General features: G+C 36.7%; 1 protein-coding gene and 1 non-coding gene across 2 annotated transcripts; one reads left to right on the plus strand and one right to left on the minus strand.

The window, feature by feature from the left end:
• Positions 1–4651: 4651 nt before the first annotated feature.
• On the minus strand, positions 4652–4713 carry LOC115934168 (U7 small nuclear RNA). Its single transcript, XR_004069995.1, has one exon. It is a non-coding gene; the product is annotated as a U7 small nuclear RNA (small nuclear RNA).
• Positions 4714–10342: 5629 nt separating this feature from the next.
• Positions 10343–13124, plus strand: LOC101145974 (glycogen phosphorylase, liver form-like). Its single transcript, XM_055381568.2, is given in 2 exon segments — positions 10343–11328; positions 11331–13124. Coding segments are annotated over 2 exon segments (2526 nt in total). The 5' UTR covers positions 10343–10406; the 3' UTR covers positions 12935–13124.
• Positions 13125–17244: the final 4120 nt, after the last annotated feature.

A 17244-nucleotide genomic window follows, 5' to 3' on the forward strand; every position in this document is an offset into this window, starting at 1 on the left:
ATCCTTCTACTCTCTATATTCATGGTTTCAACTGATTTGATTTTCAAACCCCCAAATAAGTGAGAACACAAAATGTTCATCTTTCTGTGCCTGGTTTATTTTACTTAACATAATGATCTCTAGTACTATCCATGCTGTTGCAACACACTGGATGTCCTTCTTATTCATGGCTGAATTGTGTATATGTACCACATTTTCTTTATCCATTCATCTGCTAATGGACACTTAGGTTGCATCCAATTCTTAACTATTGTAAGTGCTGCAACAAACGTGAGTGTGCAGATACTTATTTGATATACTGATTTGCTTTATTTTGAGTATATACCCAACGGTGGGATAGCTGAATTATATGGTCTCGATTTTTAGGTTTTTGAGGAATCTCCATACTGTTCTCCATAGTGGTTGTGCTAACTCATATTCCCACCAATAGTGTACAAGAGTCCCCTATTCTCCATATCCTTAGCAGCATATGTTATTACCTGTCTTTTGGATGTAAGCCATTCCAACTGGGGAGAGATAATATCTCATCGTAGATATTTGCATTTCTCTGACTATCTATGAGATTGAGCCCCTTTTCACACGCATGTTTACCATTTGTATGTCTTTTGAGAAATGTGTATTCAAATATATATATTTTTTTTTTGAGATGGAGTCTCGCTCTGTTGCCCAGGCTGGAGTGCAGTGGCGCAATCTTGGCTCACTGCAAGCTCCGCCTCCTGGGTTCACACCATTCTCCTGCCTCAGCCTCCCAAGTAGCTGGGACTACAGGCGTCCGCCATCACGCCCGGCTAACTTTTTGTATTTTTAGTAGAGACGGGGTTTCACCATGGTCTCGATCTCCTGACCTCGTGATCCGCTGGCCTCAGCCTCTCAAAGTGCTGGGATTACAGGCGTGAGCCACCACGCCTGGCTCAAATCTTTTGTCAATTTTTATCAGATTATTATATATTTTTTTCCTACAGAGTTGTTTGAGCTCCTTATATATTCTGGTTATTAATTCCTTGTCAGATGGGTAGTTTGCATATATTTTCTCCCATTCTGTGCATTGTCTCTTCATTTTGTTGATTATTTCCTGTGCTTTATGAGAAGAGAGTGAAAGTATTCTAGAGTGAATACAAGGAGACAAGTATGAAAAATTAAATTACCATGAGTACGAAGAAAGGACAGCATTCCACTCACACCAATTGTGGAAGAGAAATGTGGGCCTGAAGAACAACCTGTAAGTTTGATACCATTAAATAGCAACAAAATCTCCTTATTTCATAATTACTTGTATGGTTTATATGTATAGTCTTGGGTTTGGTAAATATTCTCCTAATTGATGACATACATATTAAAGTGAAATATTTATAAGAAAAAAATCAAATTTTTATTTGAACATTATATTTTAACATGAAAGCCAAATAAAAAGTATTAAAAGCAAAAGATATAATATATAATGTCCTCTAAGTAACTTTCAAATATTAAAAAAAGATACTTTGAAACTTTTAAAAAAGGTTTTATGCTAAACTTTTTAAAGAGGTATTATTTTATCATTTATGTTTTCAAAATTTTTTCAAAATATTTCTCAAAGTTTTATATTTGTACTTTTTTGATGTTTAATATCATGTTTATTTGTTTATTTTTTATTTTTTTATTATTATTATACTTTAAGTTTTAGGGTACATGTGCACAATGTGCAGGTTAGTTACATATGTATACATGTGCCATGCTGGTGCGCTGTACCCACTAACTCGTCATCTAGCATTAGGTATATCTCCCAATGCTATCCCTCCCCTCTCCCCCAACCCCACAACAGTCCCCAGAGTGTGATGTTCCCCTTCCTGTGTCCATGTGTTCTCATTGTTCAATTCCCACCTATGAGTGAGAATATGCAGTGTTTGGTTTTTTGTTCTTGCGACAGTTTACTGAGAATGATGATTTCCAATTTCATCCATGTCCCTACAAAGGACATGAACTCATCATTTTTTATGGCTGTATAGTATTCCATGGTGTATATGTGCCACATTTTCTTAATCCAGTCTATCATTATTGGACATTTGGGTTGGTTCCAAGTCTTTGCTATTGTGAATAATGCCGCAATAAACATACGTGAGCATGAGTCTTTACAGCAGCATGATTTATAGTCCTTTGGGTATATACCCAGCAATGGGATGGCTGGGTCAAATGGTATTTCTAATTCTAGATCCCTGAGGAATCACCACACTGACTTCCACAATGGTTGAAATAGTTTACAGTCCCACCAACAGTGCAAAAGTGTTCCTATTTCTCCACATCCTCTCCAGCACCTGTTGTTTCCTGACTTCAAACTATACTGCAAGGCTACAGTAACCAAAACAGCATGGAACTGATACCAAAACAGAGATATAGATCAATGGAACAGAACAGAGCCCTCAGAAATAACGCTGCATATCTACAACTATCTAATCTTTGACAAACCTGAGAAAAACAAGCAATGGGGAAAGGATTCCCTATTTAATAAATGGTGCTGGGAAAACTGGCTAGCCATATGTAGAAAGCTGAAACTGGATCCCTTTCTTACACCTTATACAAAAATCAATTCAAGATGGATTAAAGACTTAAATGTTAGACCTAAAACCATAAAAACCCTAGAAGAAAACCTAGGCATTACCATTCAGGACATAGGCATGGGCAATGACTTCCATGTCTAAAACACCAAAAGCAATGGCAACAAAAGACAAAATTGACAAATGGGATCTAATTAAACTAAAGAGCTTCTGCACAGCAAAAGAAACCGCCAACAGAGTGAACAGGCAACCTACAAAATGGGAGAAAATTTTCGCAACCTACTCATCTGACAAAGGGCTAATATCTAGAATCCACAATGAACTCAAACAAATTTACAAGAAAAAAACAAACGACCCCATCAAAAAGTGGGCAAAGGACATGAACAGACACTTCTCAAAAGAAGACATTTATGCAGCCAAAAACACATGAAAAAATGCTCACCATCACTGGCCATCAGAGAAATGCAAATCAAAACCACAATGAGATACCATCTCACACCAGTTAGAATGGCAATCATTATATTTGTACTTTGTAAGTTTATGAAGACACAGTCAAGATTCCAGAGCAAATGATTATTAACAGATCACTCATCTTAAAATGATGAGCTATATTTTACAGAGATTGGAAGCAAATAATCTTCCTAGTTGATATTGACCACAATTCCTTCAGTTTTTGTTCCAATTATGAATCAGCTTTTCAAACAACCCCCAAGAGAAAGAAAGAAACGAGAGAGAGAGAGAGGAAGGAAGGAAGGAAGGAAGGAAGGAAGGAAGGAAGGAAGGAAGGAAGGAAGGAAGACACCAATTTCTCCAAGACACTAAACTGTTGATTTCTGGTGCTTAAATTGCCACAAAATTTGCAACAGAAAGCTACTAATACAATATATCTCTGGTCAATATGTATCACAGGCAGATGTTTTCACTCCTACCTCTCAACCAAAAAAAATAAAAAAGAAAAGAAAGAAAGAAAAAAAAAACACTGATGCCAGAACCTGTTTTACCATGTGTGATGAGGTAACTAGAAATTTGTTCCGCTTTCATTTTCAAAGTGTTATTTTCTATTTTTCTCTATGTGACCCAGTTGGATCTGGTCGCTTTCTGGTTGACTTTCAAAATGCAGTGATTTATCTCACTATAACATTTGTCTTAGCCAATTACATTCTTTTTGGTAGGAAGTCATGGACTTGAGTGTCAATAATTGTTTTGAAGAAGTCACAGATGAGAGAGAAATGAGGGGGAATAAAACACCCTCATTGTGAAGAAACTATGTGGACCTCAGCCATAAATTTGCAGAAGAATTGTCCACAAGGTAATGATAAGCATCATATAAATTATTTTGTTGAAATAAAAACCATTCTGAAAAGCTTCTTATGTATAGAATTTCCTCATAAATATTTGCTTAATTAAATTGACCAGAAGGTAAACACAGTGTCTGGAAGACATTTAAAAAATATTCATGCAACACATTAAAATAAATAGAAATTTTAGGAAACTTGGGACTAGTTATGCTATTTGTCATAATGAACTTACTTTAAAATTTATCAAAAGTTTTTTTTTCTCATTAAATCTGGAAATTAAGCAGGCACACAATGATGTAAGGAATAATGAACATTATCAAAATATGGATTCAACTCTTCTTTTCACAGCAAAACATTCAATTTAAAGATAAATCTCACAGAGACTTATACTGAAAAAAAATGTGCTTTGCAACAGAAAAAAATAAAAAAAAGAAGGCTAGTCCAAATATGGGCTAGTCTGACGCTGATGCTATTGTGGAGCATTTTATATTAGGATTCAACGTGGCTAGTCATGCCAACCTTAATACATGCAAAGCTGTTATAAATCAGGAAGCCATCTAAACTCTAGGAAAGAAAAAAGTACACCTCAGCTATAGTTAAAATGTTCTTAGGATTCTGTTTGCATGTTTACCTCTCTAAATTTGAAAATGCTAGATAGTCTTTATTGGACCCATATATGAGCTGAACCACTCATCTGTGCATATAGCTCACAGCCTATATTTCTATATTCCAGAAATGGTTCCTGGTAGACATTTCTTCGGGGGTCTATGACGTTTGACCCTCAAAGAACATTTGGTTGTGTCTACCTTTTATTTTTTCTCCATGGGGGATTTTCTGGTGAAAACTGGAAAACCTACTAGACAAATTGTAAAAGAGCTATAACACTTGGGCTGTGTCTCTTTGATCAGTCTGCTTCTAGGGCACTTATTTCAAGACTTTGAAATAGAGGAATCTGGTGTATAGAAATGCTTGTGACTTTTGCACATTGATTTTGTATCCTGAGACTTTGCTGAAGTTCCTTATCAGCTTACAAGATTTTGGGCTGAGACAATAGGGTTTTCTAAATATACAATCATGTCGTCTGCAAACAGAGACAATTTGACTCCCTCTCTTCCTACTTGAATACACTTCATTTCTTTTTCTTGCCTGATTTCCCTGGCCAGAACTTCCAATACTGTGTTGAATAGGAGTGGTGAGAGAGGACATCCTTGTCTTGGGCTAGTTTTCAAAGAGAATGCTTCAAGCTTTTGCCCATTAAGTATAATATTGGCTATAAGTCTGTCATAAATAGCTCTTATTATTTTGAGATATGTTCCATCAATGCCTAGTTTGTTGAGAATTTTTAACATGAAGCAAGGCTGAATTTTATCAAAGGTCTTTTTTGCATCTATTGAGATAATCGTGATTTTTTTCTTTTTTTTTTTTTTGGAACACAACCATAACTTTTTGTTTATTGCTTACATATTTCTTTTTTTTATTATACTTTAAGTTTTAGGGTACATGTGCACATTGTGCAGGTTAGTTACATATGTATACATGTGCCATGCTGGCGCGCTGCACCAACTCGTCATCTAGCATTAGGTATATCTCCCAATGCTATCCCTCCCCCCTCCCCCCACCCCACAACAGTCCCCAGAGTGTGATATTCCCCTTCCTGTGTGCATGTGATCTCATTGTTCAATTCCCACCTATGAGTGAGAATATGCGGTGTTTGGTTTTTTCATTCTTGTGATAGTTTACTGAGAATGATGTTTTCCAATTTCATCCATGTCCCTACAAAGGACATGAACTCATCATTTTTTATGGCTGCATAGTATTCCATGGTGTATATGTGCCACATTTTCTTAATCCAGTCTATCATTATTGGACATTTGGGTTGGTTCCAAGTCTTTGCTATTGTGAATAGTCCTGCAATAAACATACGTGTGCATGTGTCTTTACAGCAGCATGATTTATAGTCCTTTGGGTATATACCCAGTAATGGGATGGCTGGGTCAAATGGTATTCCTAGTTCTAGATCCCTGAGGAATCACCACACTGACTTCCACAATGGTTGAACTAGTTTACAGTCCCACCAACAGTGTAAAAGTGTTCCTATTTCTCCACATCCTCTCCAGCACCTGTTGTTTCCTGACTTTTTAATGATTGCCATTCTAACTGGTGTGAGATGGTATCTCATTGTGGTTTTGATTTGCATTTCTCTGATGGCCAGTGATGACGAGCATTTTTTCATGTGTTTTTTGGCTGCATAAATGTCTTCTTTTGAGAAGTGTCTGTTCATGTCCTTCGCCCACTTTTTGATGGGGTCGTTTGTTTTCTTCTTGTAAATTTGTTTGAGTTCATTGTAGATTCTGGATATTAGCCCTTTGTCAGATGAGTAGGTTGCGAAAATTTTCTCCCATTTTGTAGGTTGCCTGTTCACTCTGATGGCAGTTTCTTTTGCTGTGCAGAAGCTCTTTAGTTTAATTAGATCCCATTTGTCAATTTTGTCTTTTGTTGCCATTGCTTTTGGTGTTTTAGACATGAAGTCCTTGCCCATGCCTATGTCCTGAATGGTAATGCCTAGGTTTTCTGCTAGGTTTTTTATGATTTTAGGTCTAACATTTAAGTCTTTAATCTATCTTGAATTGATTTTTGTATAAGGTGTAAGGAAGGGATCCAGTTTCAGCTTTCTACATATGGCTAGCCAGTTTTCCTAGCACCAATGCCTTTCTTCACAGAATTGGAAAAAACTACTTTAAAGTTCATATGGAACCAAAAAAGAGCCTGCATTGCCAAGTCAATCCTAAGCCAAAAGAACAAAGCTGGAGGCATCACACTACCTGACTTCAAACTATGCTACAATGCTACAGTAACCAAAACAGCATGGTACTGGTACCAAAACAGAGATATAGATCAATGAAACAGAACAGAGCCCTCAGAAATAACGCCGCATATCTACAACTATCTGATCTTTGACAAACCTGAGAAAAACAAGCAATGGGGAAAGGATTCCCTATTTAATCATGTGACTTTTTTCATTGCTTCTGTTTATGTGATGGATTACATTTATTGATTTGTATATGTTGAATATGCATCCTAAGGATGAAGCCAACTTGATCATGTTGGATAAGCTTTTTTGATGTGCTGCTGGATTCAGTTGGCCAGTATTTTATTGAGGATTTTTCCATCGATGTTCTTCAGGGATATTGGCCTGAATTTTTTTTTTTTATATATGCCAGGTTTAGCTATCAGGATGATACTGGCCTCATAAAATGAGTTAGGGAGGAGTGCCTCTTTTTCTGTTGTTTGGAAGAGTTCCAGAAGGAATGGTGCCAGCTCCTCTTTGTACCTCTACTAGAATTTGGCTGTAAGTCCATCTGGTCCTGGGCTTTTTTTGGTTGGTAAGCTGTTACTTACTGCCTGAATTTCAGAACTTGTTATCGATCTCTTCAGGGATTTGACTTCTTCCTGGTTTAGTCTTGGGAGGGATTATGTGTCCATGAATTTATCCATTTCTTCTAGATTTCCTAGTTTATTTGCATAGAGGTGTTTGGAGTATTCTCTGATGTTAGTTTGTATTTCTGTGGAATCAGTGGTGAAATCATGTCCTTTTTAGTGACATGGATGAAGCTGGAAGCCATGATTCCCAGCAAACAAACACAGAAACAGAAAATCAAACACTGCATGTTCTCACTCATAAGTAAGAGTTGAACAGTGAGAACACATGGACACAGAGAGGTGAACATCACTCACAAGGTCCTGTGGGAGGGTGGGAGGCAAGGGGAGGGAGAGCATTAGGACAAATACCTAATGCATGTGGGGCTGAAAACCTAGATGACGGGTTGATAGGTGTCGCAAACCACCATGGGACATGTATACCTATGTAACAAACCTGTACGTTCTGCACACGTATCTCAGAACTTAAAGTAAATTTAAAATAAATAAATGAATAGAGGGATCTGACCTCTAATCTTTTCCTCCTTGGCTTGCTGAGATTGCAGGAATGCTATGGCTTGTCATTCAGAGGCTTTTTGCTTGATTGTTTAGACCCTGAACTTGTGCAGCTTAAGAGTTGTATATGTGTGTGAGGTGGGATAGTCTGGTTGTTAGGCTGAGTTTTCCATGTCTTTCTTCTCATCAAGATCTTGCCCTTCATGCTACACTTTTGTATTTCAGCCGCAAAAGAATACTTGTATGTCCACTGGTTTCACTGTACCTAGCAGAGTCCCTGTGTCTAGGAAAAGTTCAGATTCTAAGCCTTAAATGACTTAAGTCCAGATCCACAAATACACTTGTGGAAAAAAATAATGTTACTTCAGAATGTCATTTCTGCTGTCTTCCATAATCCCCTCACCAGAAAGATGGCCCCTCCTGTCTTGGAGACGTCAATATTTCTCTGATGTTTTTACATAGATGTTCTTAATGCGGCTTTTCTAGTATTTTTTTCTTCTGGGGCACACAATCTACTTCATTCTGTTTTACAGTCGATATTCCAACATATTTTTTTCTAAAAAAATATAGATTAATATACAGAAAATTTGATAACAGATGCAAACATCTCAGTGGTTTTATAATGTTTTCTACCAGAAAGTGGCACATAACCAATGTCTGTTGTTGCCTTTGACTGCAGAGTGAGAGTGGTAATCTGTTCCTGTTTGCCTGGGACATGTGAGGTTCTCAGGATGCTGGACTTTCAGTGGTACAGCAAAAAATGTTCCTGGAATATTAAGATGAGTTGATCCACCTAAAATGAAAATCTACTAATGCATTCATTTTTAACATGAGAAACACATGAGAACTCCAAATATAATAGCTCTTATTGTTTCTACTTTACACCAATGTCATGTGCCGGAGCAACAAAATGATATTCCAAAATTCTTATAACTGTTATTAAAACCTTACATTCAAACTCATAAAAGATTCAATCTCACTACTTGCTTCTTTTCTTGGAGAACATTACAAATACTATTTTGAAATAAATCTTTATGTGCTTTCTAAATTTTGTTTTGCTGTCTGATTCTATTAATTTCATAATCATGTATGATCTTCTGCAGCATATGGAAAGACCCTGAATTTTCATCCCAGATCCTCTGATAATTAGTTACATGACTTGATCAATTCTTAAAAACTCTCAGTTTTTTATCAGTAATGCATGAGTTATATTTTTTTCTTATATATTAAATGAGTTAATATCTGTAAAATACTTAAAACAGTGGCAGTTGTATTAATGCTATATAAATATTAAATAAATGAAAACAAATGCATCTACTATTTTAAATTTTGACAACGTATTTTCCTTCATAAGCTGCAGGCATAGTTATTTCTCCTATTTGAATTCAAATTGTTTGTTTTTTATAAGAAATTTCATGTAGCCATACTCTGTAACAAGTTTCGGTTGTTACAATGTGTCATGTGTTTGTATTAAACCAGTTTTGCCCAGGTTATTCAAAGAATCACACAAGGATCATTCAAAATTCCACTTGAATGTGTATATATTTATAGGCTCCTTGAGGGCACCATCATTCATGATCATGAGTTTTACTAGTACATTTATGCTGACATCCTCTAAGTCTACTTTTCAGTATCTGCTGACCCAGTGCTGACTGTCCCTTTGCACCATTGTCTTTATGACATCTCAGTGTGGAATAGATGTCACCTGCAGTAACTCTCCTAATATGAGCATCCAGATTTGCTGCTTGCAGGCATTTTCTAGTACACTAGTCTGATCTTTTCCACGATGCAGGTTTGTTACAGCAATATGAACTTCTGGCTTGCTCTCTTTCTACTTATATATAGAAATATTGCTAAAGTAAGTATATTTTTCATTTACTGATGTAACATTTGCAGTCAAGTTTTAAGATGAATAGTTCAGTGTTCATTGCAGATTAAAATTTACATGCTTGCAGAATAATCTTATAATTTAAAAATTCTTAAAAATTATATTTTCAATATTATGAAAGCAAATTTTTAAAAAAGCAATCATACTTTAATTATACTAAGGAAGATACTCAACATGTAATCACCAACTATTACTGTTTGTTTACTAAGTAATTATTTAAAAAATCAAATACATAAATAGTAAATAAAATTAATGACAGACAGTTGTTCATATATTTTCTATGTAATATAATTGTTAAACTCACACAAATTAGTTTTCTCTAAAAAATTTCAAATGTGCTATTCTACCAAGAAAATTCATTCAACTCATATATTTTCTGACTTAATATAGTAAAAGCTGACATAGGCCATTTATACATGCCATTTTATTCTGAGATTCAATGCATGTTTATAAGTTATTCTTCTATCAATATGCTTCATTAATTTCAACAACCAATAAATGGAAATTTAAAAATTATTTTGAATATATTACCAAGGGTCTGAAATATATGAAAGAAAAAACATTGCTGTCAATTATTAATCTGTTCATAAAACATATGAACAACAAAAAAATAAACTTTGTTGTCTTGGTCTTTTAAAATCACAGTACTATAAAGGTATCTTCAAAAAAATCATCTTTTACCCCTGCTCGGCAGCCCAGCGCCTCCGGCCGCACAGCCAGCTCTCTGCGCAGCCCGCCGCGCAGCCCGCCTCCCCAGCCATGGCGAAGCCCCTGACGGACCAGGAGAAGCGGCGGAAGATCAGCATCCGCGGCATCGTGGGCGTGGAGAACGTGGCAGAGCTGAAGAAGAGCTTCAACCGGCACCTGCACTTCACGCTGGTCAAGGACCGCAACGTGGCCACCACCCGCGACTACTACTTCGCGCTGGCGCACATGTTGCGTGACCACCTGGTGGGGCGCTGGATCCGCACGCAGCAGCACTACTACGACAAGTGCCCCAAGAGGGTTTATTATCTCTCTCTGGAATTTTACATGGACCGAACATTACAGAACACCATGATCAACCTCGGTCTGCAAAATGCCTGTGATGAGGCCATTTACCAGCTTGGATTGGATATAGAAGAGTTAGAAGAAATTGAAGAAGATGCTGGACTTGGCAATGGTGGTCTTGGGAGACTTGCTGCCTGCTTCTTGGATTCCATGGCAACCCTGGGACTTGCAGCCTATGGATACGGCATTCGGTATGAATATGGGATTTTCAATCAGAAGATCCGAGATGGATGGCAGGTAGAAGAAGCAGATGATTGGCTCAGATATGGAAACCCTTGGGAGAAGTCCCGCCCAGAATTCATGCTGCCTGTGCACTTCTATGGAAAAGTAGAACACACCAAAACCGGGACCAAGTGGATTGACACTCAGGTGGTCCTGGCTCTGCCATATGACACCCCGGTGCCCGGCTACATGAATAACACTGTCAACACCATGCGTCTCTGGTCTGCTCGGGCACCAAATGACTTTAACCTCAGAGACTTTAATGTTGGAGACTACATTCAGGCTGTGCTGGACCGAAACCTGGCCGAGAACATCTCCCGGGTCCTCTATCCCAATGACAATTTTTTTGAAGGGAAGGAGCTAAGATTGAAGCAGGAATACTTTGTGGTGGCTGCAACCTTGCAAGATATCATCGCCGTTTCAAAGCCTCCAAGTTTGGCTCCACCCTTGGTGCAGGAACTGTGTTTGATGCCTTCCCGGATCAGGTGGCCATCCAGCTGAATGACACTCACCCTGCACTCGTGATCCCTGAGCTGATGAGGATTTTTGTGGATATTGAAAAACTGCCCTGGTCCAAGGCATGGGAGCTCACCCAGAAGACCTTCGCCTACACCAACCACACAGTGCTCCCGGAAGCCCTGGAGCGCTGGCCCGTGGACCTGGTGGAGAAGCTGCTCCCTCGACATTTGGAAATCATTTATGAGATAAATCAGAAGCATTTAGATAGAATTGTGGCCTTGTTTCCTAAAGATGTGGACCGTCTGAGAAGGATGTCTCTGATAGAAGAGGAAGGAAGCAAAAGGATCAACATGGCCCATCTCTGCATTGTCGGTTCCCATGCTGTGAATGGCGTGGCTAAAATCCACTCAGACATCGTGAAGACTAAAGTATTCAAGAACTTCAGTGAGCTAGAACCTGACAAGTTTCAGAATAAAACCAATGGGATCACTCCAAGGTGCTGGCTCCTACTCTGCAACCCAGGACTTGCAGAGCTCATAGCAGAGAAAATTGGAGAAGACTATGTGAAAGACCTGAGCCAGCTGACGAAGCTCCACAGCTTCCTGGGTGATGATGTCTTCCTCCGAGAACTCGCCAAGGTGAAGCAGGAGAATAAGCTGAAGTTTTCTCAGTTCCTGGAGACGGAGTACAAAGTGAAGATCAACCCATCCTCCATGTTTGATGTCCAGGTGAAGAGGATACACGAGTACAAGCGACAGCTCTTGAACTGTCTGCATGTGATCACGATGTACAACCGCATTAAGAAAGACCCTAAGAAGTTAGTCGTGCCAAGGACAGTTATCATTGGTGGTAAAGCTGCCCCAGGATATCACATGGCCAAAATGATCATAAAGCTGATCACTTCAGTGGCAGATGTGGTGAACAATGACCCTATGGTTGGAAGCAAGTTGAAAGTCATCTTCTTGGAGAACTACAGAGTATCTCTTGCTGAAAAAGTCATTCCAGCCACAGATCTGTCAGAGCAGATTTCCACTGCAGGCACCGAAGCCTCGGGGACAGGCAATATGAAGTTCATGCTAAATGGGGCCCTAACTATCGGGACCATGGATGGGGCCAACGTGGAAATGGCAGAAGAAGCCGGGGAAGAGAACCTGTTCATCTTTGGCATGAGGGTGGATGATGTGGCTGCTTTGGACAAGAAAGGGTACGAGGCAAAAGAATACTATGAGGCACTTCCAGAGCTGAAGCTGGTCATTGATGAAACTGACAATGGCTTTTTTTCTCCCAAGCAGCCTGACCTCTTCAAAGATATCATCAACATGCTATTTTATCATGACAGGTTTAAAGTCTTTGCAGACTAGGAAGCCTATGTCAAGTGTCAAGATAAAGTGAGTCAGCTGTACATGAATCCAAAGGCCTGGAACACAAGGGTACTCAAAAACACAGCTGCCTCGGGGAAATTCTCCAGTGACCGAACAATTAAAGAATATGCCCAAAACATCTGGAACGCGGAACCTTCAGATCTAAAGATTTCTCTATCCAATGAATCTAACTAAGTCAATGGAAATTGAACTCTAGAATGTCTCTAGAAAACATAGCTTCTTACTGAACTTGAACATTTTTACAACATTCACTGGTTTTTGTTTTGTTAGCTAATAATCTATAATAGTTGAGTATCTCTGGGAATGGGGATGGAAATTATATGTAATAGAGCTTAAAAATAAAGTGTCAATTTCCAAGGGCTAAAAAAAAAAAATCATCTTTTGTTATGATTTTCATGTGCTGGTATTAAATTGACAAAAATAAATATCCTAGGGAAATTAATATTTTATTCGAAAAATAAATATCACCAGCCTCTCATAAATATTTGCAATTATTAAAATCTAGACTTAGATGTCAAACTGAAAATTTGAACACAAAAGCTGGAAGTCTGTATTTATAAGTTACCAATATTTTTACAAATTTAATAATATATTTAATTGAAAGAATACTTACCTACTTAGAAATTGGTGACTGCATGGATGCATAAATGTAAATACAATATTCAAAATACATTGTTTGTAAATAGAATAAAATAACTTCAATGTCCTTAAGTCAGAAAAAAGTATTAATATATATGTTATGCCTTCCACTTTGTTTCATTCCTTCATTAGTGTTGCCTTACTATGTTTCTGCATAAACTGATGTCTTCAGTTAATAAGCTGTACTAAGATTCTTTAAATTTAACAGGAGAAATACGTCATGTCCACAGGTCATATTTTTATCAGCAGATGGCTCCCCTGGTGTTTTCCCCCACTAAGGATTCTTACAGGTTGAAATGCCAAATCAAAACAATACCAAATGTAAATATGTATTCTCTACTTCATGCCAAGATTAATATACATTTTCACTTCCATCTAAGATACTTTTACAAGCTTCTTGAAATGCATTGAAAAGCTAACACAATTACAAGCACTTTTCAAGTATTAATAAAAACATACTTTACAATTTTCTGTTTTTTTCACCAATGGAAGAAGACAGACTGCAGTTTCCATGCCTGTATCTACAGAGAACTTCAGAAAACATTTTTAAAGGACTAAGTCACAAAAATTAAAACCTGAACAGAAACGCACTATTGATTTATTAAAATTTATTATTTTAAAAGACATTCTATTTAAAATACAAACATGCAAACATAAATTTTCAGCAGTATTCTATGAGTTATTAATGTAGTTCAATTTTAATAGCCTTTGATCTATGCCTTTCCAGGAACTAATGGAGTAATGGTAGATTGCTTGGTTCCCATATAGTGCTAGCAACAAGAGTCAAGAGGGAAAAAAAAAGGAAAGTCCTACCCCTCTGAAGATAAAAAGCTAATCAGCTATAAAAGAGACCATCAATAAAATATTTTATTTGATCTTGGTTGAGATGTGGTGCTTTTTAAGAACTAAGTGTATTTTCAAGTTGTCCATTCCTCAAAGATATGACAATTGCTTCAGACTTAGCCATGCATAATCTCATAAATTCCATTTCATTGTGACATGTAGGAAACCCATTAGTTTATTTTTACCATATATTTTTACAGTTTTAAAAATAAATGTACTTACACTCTCTTTAGTCACATAATAATCATTAATATTAGAAATTAAAAAAATAGATTTCATATAATATAGCACATTTCAGGGCATTTTTAATTCTTACACAGTAAAAAAAGTTACATACTTTGAACAGACTGTCTTAAAATATTTTCTTAATATCATTAGATAAGTTTAGATCTTTGTTTAAATCATGTATTTTTCATTATCTCTCAAAATGAAAGTATGATTGCTATTCCAAATAAATTCAAATATGCATTTATAAGAGGAATTATAGATTTTTCACTGTAAATTTTATTTTATTTTCTGTTGTTAGTAATTAAATTTTTTCTTTTATAAAAAATAGCATTGTGAAGATACTTTACTAGATATGTTAAGATAAGATTTTTTTTTTTTTGGCTTCCAAGTGTTGGAATAATCACTAAATGATTATTTTCTTAAATGGTAGGTTTTTTTTGACAGTCAAAATTCTTGTCTGCTAAAAATAATAGTGGATTGAATAAAAATAGTGGACATGAAATGTAATTTATTTAAAAAACATTGATTTAATTAACAAAATTTAAAATATAAGTTACATTCTAAAAGATGAAAGTCAATTAAGAATATTCATACTTGTGCTTATAAATATGCATAGAGAGCTAAGAGGCAGCTAATTTATAATGCTAAGACCTGAGTTATCAAAAACAGCACACACAGTGTCACTTACATTTATTTCATAAATCCAGAAGAGATGTTCAATTTCTTTTAAAAATTAACTTAATTATTTCATGCATATTTTATCTAAGCAAATGCAGAGCTCTGTTTTCTTGTTTTTAAATTTATGCTTAGACTGCACAGTATTATATATATTTATTCTGAAATTATAGTTACTACTTCTTTCCAATATTTTTTTCAACAATTCTCTGAACTAGAAACTTAAGGAAGAAATGCTATATTTATCTGTATCTCTGTATCTAGCTATATCTATGGCTATCTATATATCATCTATAACTCCTTATTTTATGTATTTTCACTTATTTATCTTTTTACTGGTTTCTAATTTCTATTTTATTTTGGTTTGTTTTTTGAGATTGATGCACAATCATTAATTTTCAACATTATATTTACTATGTGAATCAAATACTGTGTATTTCCATTTTAGTACTTCTGCAGCTGTAATTTCCAGGATTTGATATGTTTCATAATTCTTTTCCTAAAATACGTGCGATGTATTTGGTGATGTTTTTAGAGTTTTGAAATATTTTTATTACTGATTTTCTATTGAATTACACTGTTCTAGGAAAATATTCTGAAATGAAAAAGCATAGATTAGGAATGCTGCAGCTAGAGCACAGGGGGCAATAAAAGCTCTACTTCCGAAGGAAGGAAAGAAGCACTTGTGAGGGCCACACTCGTGAGACATAGGCCCACTGAAGGACTAAGAAGTAATCAGACGACTATAGAAACACTCCTCTCCTCCCACACCTAACCAATAAACCAAGTCTCCAGTATAATAATGGATTATAACTCAGACTTTTTGTTTGTTTGTTTGTTTTAGACGGAGTTTTGCTCTTGTAGCCCAGGCTGGAGTCCAATGGTGCGTGCGATCTTGGCTCACTGCAACCACCGCCTCCCAGGTTCCAGCAATTCTTCCGTCTCAGCCTTCCGAGTAGCTGGGATTACAGGTGCACGTCACCACGCCCAGCACATTTTTGTATATTTTTAGTAGAGACAGGATTTCACCATTGTTGGCCAGGCTGGTCTAGAACTCCTTTAGAGCTCTTCTCCTTAAGGGAGAAGATTTATTATCCTCGAGGATAATAAATCGAGGAGGAAGATTTACTATCCTTGAAGGGGTCTGTTTTGGAAGCTGCCATGCCCTCAGCCCCTAAATAAAAATATAAAACCTAAATATAAAAGCTGCCATGCCCTCAGCCCCTAAATATAAATATAAGGATCCAATTTTTTGGATCCACTATAAGGATCCAAAGGTCAGTTCTAGAACTCGTGAGGTCTCCTTTTTTTGGATCCAATATAAGGATCCAATTATTTTCTTCTGCATGTAAATACCCAATTTTTTAATGCCATTTATTTAAGAGATTGCCCATTTCTCATTGTGTGTTCTTGAAATTTCTGTCAAAAATCAATCGACTGTAAATGGGCAGGTTTACGGGCTTTCTGTCCTGTTCCATAAGTCAACGTGTCTGTTTTTATGCTAACGCCATGTTGTTTTGATGCAATTACTTTATACTTTGAAGTCAAGTAGAGTGATGCTGCCAATTTTATTCTTTTTGCTAAGGATTATTTTGGCTACTTGGCATCTTTTGAGGTTCAATGTGAATTAAAAGTTTGTGTTCTCCATTTCTGTGAAAAATGATACTGGGATTTTTATAGAAATTACAATGAATCTGTAAATCACTTTGGGTAGTATGAACATTTTCACAGTATTAATTCTGGAAATCAATGAACACTAAATAGCTTTCCATTTATTTGGATTTTTAACTCAAGCAAGGAAACAACCTAATTATTTTCAACTCAAGCAAGGAAACAATCCAATTAAAAATGGGCAAAGGACAGATTTTTTTTTTTTTTTTGAGACGGAGTCTCGCTCTGCTCAGGCTGGAGTGCAATGGTGTGATCTCCGCTCACTGCAACATCCCCTCTGGGGATCAAGGGATTCTTCTGCCTCAGCCTCCTGAGTAGCTGAGATTACAGGCGCCCACCACCATGCCCAGCTAATTTTTGTACTTTTAGTAAAGACAGGGTTTCACCATGTTGGTCAGGCTGATCTCAAACTCCTGACCTCGTGATCT

This window comes from Gorilla gorilla, chromosome 2 (assembly GCF_029281585.2).
Source record: "Gorilla gorilla gorilla isolate KB3781 chromosome 2, NHGRI_mGorGor1-v2.1_pri, whole genome shotgun sequence".
Lineage (NCBI taxonomy): Eukaryota > Metazoa > Chordata > Mammalia > Primates > Hominidae > Gorilla > Gorilla gorilla.